Here is a 6,406-nt window from a genome sequence, read left to right as displayed (position 1 = left end):
CGAAACGGTCCAGGGACAAACAAAGTACGCGTACGTAAAACGTTCCGGCCTCCTTTGAAGAAAGCTATTAATATTTGTACATTGTTTAAGTCCATAATAACACTTATTGTGTTTATTTGTCAGTACAAAGGAATGGTTATTTTAGTCTGTTTACAGTTTTCCGGGCTTTGTTGCCCACCAAACGTCATTTTGGGGTTTTTTTTCTTTTATGTTGAATCTATTTGGCCACCATATTTACCCAACGCAATAATTTTGATTTATTGAATAAATTTCTCTGATAAACTGGCAATAAACATACGGCTGTTTTTTTTATAACACAGTACTGTCGCAAGCAGACGTCTTTCTTTCGCGCATGCGCAGATAAGCACTCAGGTGAGCGCAAACCAGTGAGATCACATTCTTCAGGGGACGTTTTTTTTTTTTTTTAACGTCATCATCTGTACTTGTAATCATTCGCTTTTGTTGGGACTTTACTGCATGTTTTCCAATGTGGCCGAATTCGGCTGCAGGTGAAGCATCGACGGGTCCCTTGATGGAAACGAGCGCTCTTTTTCCCCACATGAAAGTCATGAGGGCTGTTTTATTTCTTTTCATCCTCGGGGGTGTGGACTTCTCTTCAGGTATCTGTGTGGGCTTAGTGTGTCTCGCCTTGATAACTTTAATGTAACCTTAAATGCGCTTAGTAACACGCTGATTTACAATAAATGATAACAGTTATTCAACTCAACACGCTGCTGTATTGAATTGAATTGAATTCGATTTCAGAGGAGGACAACTTTTAAGGTTTAGACTTGAGTGTCATGGTTACGGCGTATTGTTATTATGCAAATTGATGTTTGGAATGTAAATCAGGGTGAGTGATGGTGGTTTATTTTTCCGGTTGACTGTAAATTGATCTGGACTTCCCAAATAATAATAATAATAATAATAGATTTTATTTATAAGCGCCTTTCAAGACACCCAAGGACACTTTACAATAACAAAAAACACAAAACAATACGGGTTGAGCAGCGGCAGCCAACTACCCTCATTTGAGGATAATTTGAGTGAGGCAAAAAACTCCTGCACAAGCATATGACAGTTACATTTTGTATTACTTGTTTTTTTCTGAGGGCAATGGGAAGTAATTAGTAACATGAAGTAATAACATAATCGATTAATCCGAATTTTCAGGTAAGGCCGTTTTTTTCATTCTGATGATTGGAGGAAAAAAAATCTAGTTTAAAACACGTCCAGGCTTTTGCACTGGTTACAATGATGGCATGGCAGCGAAGCAGGGGCGTACAGAGTGTGGGACCAATGTGGCGGGGGCCCCAGACTTTAAAAGAAAGGGGGTGGGGGGCAGGCGGGTAAAATGGATTCAAATCTGATTTTTGCAAACAGTGCAATTTATTTGAAGGGTATATCGGCCAGCCCTATCTCAATTATTTTTTTAAACCCCAAAATAGTAAGGGAAATACTGAAAAAAAAACATGATTATGAGCTCTTAGTTTAATCCAATGCCCATTTAAACATTGTTTCCACCACCGCAGGCTCATCCGTTCCTCCGAGCCCTGTTAATGTCACGTTCACCTCGCTCAACCTGAAGAACGTACTTGAATGGCTCCCAGGAAATGAAACTCCGGATGGCACCCGCTACACCGTGCAGTTCGCCCTGTGAGCAGCGTTAAGCCTTTCCCTACTCTATAGTTATACCGACCAGTTTGCCTTCAGAGTTAGCCTCTCCTCCGCAGCTACGGCGACAGCGTGGCGGGAAGCAAGCGGGTGAACTGGAGGCCGGTGCCGTGGTGCAAGGAAACAGAGAGGACGTGGTGCGATCTGAGCCACGAGACGTGGGATGCGGAGCAGGGCTACTACGGGCGGGTGCGCGCCGTGGGCGCCGGCCTTTCAAAGTGGGTCGTGACGCAGATGCGCTTCGTTCCAAAGGCTGACAGTAAGTTGAGCGACATCAATAGAGATGTAAACACACAAAGGTTTCTGTTGTTGTTGTTATTACAGTATTTGGTCATTTTATTCATTTCTATTGTGCAACATGCTGGGTATCATGAATAACTTGTTTATTTGCTTAGGCAGTGTGCCAGGTATTATAAATAGCTGGCAGTACCACTGTTACTAAATTGCAAACTTTGGAAACATGCATGATTTTATATTTTAGTTTCGGAGTTTGGAAATTAGCCCGTGTCTTTGCCGCCAAGTCGTGAGTGTAAGCAGTGCACGCTTTGAGCTCCGAAATAAAACAGTTTTTTAACCCTGGAGAACCCATGGGGTCAAATTTGGCCCCTATAAATTCTGCTACTCAAATGCTACCATTAAATCCCAATGGGTCAGATTTGGCCCTAATCCTAAATTAGGATTAAAGCATTGAATATTTGAAAAAACATATATTTTGGTGTTCAGTGAACATATAGCAGTCATTTAATGTACAATTCATCATTTTCCAAAGAAGAAAAAGGTTGTTGGGTTCTCCAGGGTTAATTACAAACACACAAACAAATAGATAGATAGATAGATAGATAGATAGATAGATAGATAGATAGATAGATAGATAGATAGATAGATAGATAGATAGATAGATAAGTAAAGAGGTAAATAAGTAAGTAAGTAAGTTTCGGTCCTAAAAAATTGATTAAAGAAATACAGCAAATCTAATACAGTGGTTCTTAACCTTTTTAGAGGTACCGAACCCAACCAGCTAATATGCACATTCACCGAACCCTTCACGAGTGGCAAATAAATATATTTTTTCATACAAATTTATACAAAGATATTTTTTTTAAAACACATTTATTAAAAACAGAAAAACGTAAGTAAAATTTCAAGAGATAAGTATACGTTTTTTTTTTTTTTTACGACGTACTATCACGACAGTCACACGTTGACTACTAAGCAAACTAAATTTCCCGCAGCACTGATTGGACAAGCAATGTTATGTGATCATCTGCAGCCAGTGAAGGCCAAGCGGGCGTGTTATGACTAATTAACATGTTGAGTCGCTTGTGTCTTAACCTCCTACAGCAACCTTTGGGCAACCTCAGATCTCGGTGGAAGTGAAGGACAACAACGCCATCATCTACCTGTCGGGTCCAATCAGATATCAGCCAGACGATCACGCCCCGCCCATTTCCATGACATGGCTCTATCCGCAGATGACCTACAACCTGTCGGTTTACAACAGCCACCAAGGGAGAGTGGTAAGCTACAGCTGAAATGATTACAAGGTGCGTCAAAAAAGTTCAAGGGCCGGTGTCACAAAAAGATTTCTTTCAATTTCGGTGACTCTTCTCTGACGCTGCTCTGACATTTGGTCTCCGCGGAATCCTTGAAGACTCTAGACTTAGCATCGATTTCTTCCATCATTTCTCTGTTCGTTGCTTGACGACAAGACACGGAGGATATAAATACTGTATATAAAAGCATGTGGTGGGGGGGGGGGGGGGTTTGATCGCTGCAGAGAACTGCGATCGCAATTACAGTTCATACTTCAGGGTGAAAACATTGATCGGGACGACTCGTTTGGATTGGAAATATCTTTTATGACACAAGTCTTGGGATTTTTATTTTTCTGACACACCTTACACTGCTTTGAAAAGCCTATTTTATCAACAACAAGAACTCACATTGCAACTTGACAGCACCATTTTCCAGTCACCTCCAGCCCGTACAAATACGGACTGATGGATTTTGAGACGGAATACTGCTTCTCGGCTCAGGCCAGATTCCTCTCCTTGCGCTTCAACTGCCACCAGTCCGAGAGGCTCTGCATCACCACGGGAAAAGGTACAACCTCACTGTGTTTGTTTCTTGGGTCACCCAAATACTAAATTTGAAAACCATGTCTCGAATACTTTTTAACGACGTGATCTGCACATTATTTCCATAGATCCTGTCATCGGCCAAGTGCAGATGGCGGTTGTTGGCATTGTGTGTCCGTCGCTGTGCATCTGCATTGTTCTGGTGGTCGGCTACATTCTCTATCACTACCTGATGGGGAATGGACAGAAAAGGCCCCATACCCTGGTAATGCTAATAGCAAGGCTACCTGTAGTTGCTCTCAAAGGCGTACTTTGTTATCATAACTCAGCTACGCACTGTATTTTTACATACTTTTCTTATGACCACGACAGTATCTTTGAAGGTGATAATAACACCTTCAAAATTTTTATTGCTGTAAACGAAATTCATTCTCTTCGTTTGGTTTGGCGTCAGTGACCCCAAAAGCGAGGAATAACGTCTACTATTTTAGACGGGAGACACAGTATCAAAAGCGGTCGTTCTGTCAATGGTGACACTAGTGAACATACTTAACTCATTCACTCCCAAAGACGTTTTTAAACGTCTTTTCAGACTTGGTCCAGAATTGGCTGGTACTGAATGAGTTAAAGGAATCTCCTCTCAATGTTCTTATGGTTCCAATAATTAGAGTGGGCCTCCTGGAATTGTTTTGTACTTGTATAAAAGCAACATCGCTACCGACAACTTGTGTAAATTCTTCAGCCTTGGCCATTTGTTTATCCGCGACACTGTCTGAAAGTTATACAAGCCTTGCCACTGACCACTATAAAACACTTTTAAAAAGCCGTGGTGCTATATTCTCACCCTTCCGTCTTTTTGCCTTGAAGGACGTGGCTTCTTTACACCTTCAACCCAACGCAAGCTTACTCCCCGATCCCATCACCCCGTTGAAGAGCCAGTGTCCTTCGGACAATGACGACAAGGACAACAACGCATCAGACTGCGTAATTTACAGTGCTGCCCAGCATCCACAGCCGCCACCAGAGCCCGAAGAACCCTGCGCTGACTCTTTGAGCTACGGCGTGGTTGGGGTGGCCACGACGGATGCCGTTGGACAGTGTGACGCCCACCCTAAAGAGTTGCCCGTTAAGGACGCCACCTATCCCGCCTCTCAGTGCTCCTTACCGCAAGCAGGAAGCAGATGTCCCCTGAAAAATGCAACCCAAAGTCAGGCGGACTTTCCAACAATGTATTTGGCAAATACAGCTCCACATGGCCTAAGAATGCCCATGACGGAGGGGAAGGAACTGAATGGGAGCCCATATCGGAGGCGTGGAGAAGACGCTGAAAACTACAGTGTCCTCACGCCGAAAGGAGCGCTGCGAGACAAGGAGGGAGGACCGCTCTGCGTTGAATGGGACCGTGAAAAGAGGCAGCTGGTGCTGCCAGGGCTGGAGATGACAATGAGCCGGGAGGAGGGGGAAGGAGGCGGCAAGAAGGTAGCAATGGGCGATCTGGGGTTGGAAAAGGTGTTTGTCAGGCAAGCGTCACAGGAAGAGGCGGCACCGCCACAGGGGGCCACTACAGGCTGGGAAGTGGATGACATTGTCAGAAAATGGGATTTGGTCATCTCTATGAATGAGTAGCACTGCCCTCACACAAGGACGTATTGCATGTTCCTCTTTGAAGTGCTTGTTGCAGATGGATTTAAAAATGTTTTTTTTCATTACTGGAGCATTACAGCTGTAACAGAAGCCTTTTAGTTAGGAATGAAGAAGTCACCACATTGGCTTCCGGTAAGCAGATAATTAGATGAGTGGCACTAGGGTTGCAGCCACTGAATATTTTTATAAGAGAGTTTTCTACCGATTATCGCATCATGTGGATAATGTTTTTGATCGATGAAGCCGCAAGTCACTTCTTATTTTTGGCGGCATCTTCGCATTCTACTACATTAGCTGGAATTGTATGGCTGGATAAGGCGGGGCTTGGCCTGGTGCGTGACACGGGCGTTAGCGAATGAGCTCGTAGAGTAGGCTGCTTGAGATCTGCCTCATCAATTAGCCAGTCTGTGTATTGAAAAAACTCTACGTGGTGGTGAATGAATGTTTGTTCAATAAAGCGATTGGAAGTGGATGGGTGGCTGTGTCTGTGTTTGACCACTCGTTATGGCAGCGAATATTAAATTCGCTCGCAAAAATTATTCCTGTGAAGCTTTTTTTCCCCCTAATTTAAGGCATGTTACCTAATTTGAATAATTGCTGCAGCTCTTCGTGGTGTATAAAGTAGTTGTGGACACAAGATGGTGGCATAATTGAGTCTCAGAAGTTATATTTGACACCTCTGTTCTGGTTTTATGACATTCCCTCTTTATCAAGAGCTGCACCCAGTTTAATCAAACCTTGCTTGTTTTTGTTGCATCAGCCTGCTCATTCTCACTCAGATAAAGGACAGATAAAGGAGCACTTTATACTATGCAGTCAATTTGGTCTAAAGGTTTCCTAACAGAGCGTGCGGCGTGCCACCACAGCACGAATTATAACTTGCATAACTTTGCTGCTGTAAATGGGGAATTACTCCATTGTGAGACGAATAAAGGATTTCTTATTCTTATTCTTGTTACAGTCCCCAGATGACTTTTTTTTTCTTTTCCGCTGCATCAAATTCAATATGT

At 43.1% G+C, this 6,406-nt stretch overlaps 1 protein-coding gene across 1 annotated transcript; it reads left to right on the top strand.

Moving 5' to 3' along the window:
- Positions 1 to 424: 424 nt before the first annotated feature.
- On the top strand, positions 425 to 5,868 carry LOC147187902 (uncharacterized). Its single transcript, XM_086100028.1, has 7 exons — positions 425 to 620; positions 1,533 to 1,656; positions 1,734 to 1,933; positions 3,016 to 3,191; positions 3,633 to 3,777; positions 3,881 to 4,017; positions 4,620 to 5,868. The coding sequence occupies exons 1-7, from the start codon at positions 488 to 490 to the stop codon at positions 5,376 to 5,378; spliced, it is 1,674 nt and encodes a 557-aa protein (XP_085956154.1). The 5' UTR covers positions 425 to 487; the 3' UTR covers positions 5,379 to 5,868.
- Positions 5,869 to 6,406: the final 538 nt, after the last annotated feature.

The sequence above is a fragment of the Hippocampus guttulatus genome, chromosome 20, assembly GCF_054856545.1.
Source record: "Hippocampus guttulatus isolate MCC_2025c chromosome 20, RoL_Hgut_1.0, whole genome shotgun sequence".
NCBI classification, from domain to species: domain Eukaryota; kingdom Metazoa; phylum Chordata; class Actinopteri; order Syngnathiformes; family Syngnathidae; genus Hippocampus; species Hippocampus guttulatus.
Note: the sequence above shows the minus strand (reverse complement) of the source record. Positions and strands in the feature narration are given on the sequence as shown.

Coding starts and splice junctions, on each gene's coding strand:
- LOC147187902 (XM_086100028.1), top strand. CDS start 488: ATGTGGCCGAATTCGGCTGCAGGTGAAGCATCGACGGGTCCCTTGATG. Junction 1,657..1,733: donor TACACCGTGCAGTTCGCCCT/GTGAGCAGCGTT, acceptor TCTCCTCCGCAG/CTACGGCGACAGCGTGGCGG. Junction 3,192..3,632: donor ACAGCCACCAAGGGAGAGTG/GTAAGCTACAGC, acceptor GCAACTTGACAG/CACCATTTTCCAGTCACCTC.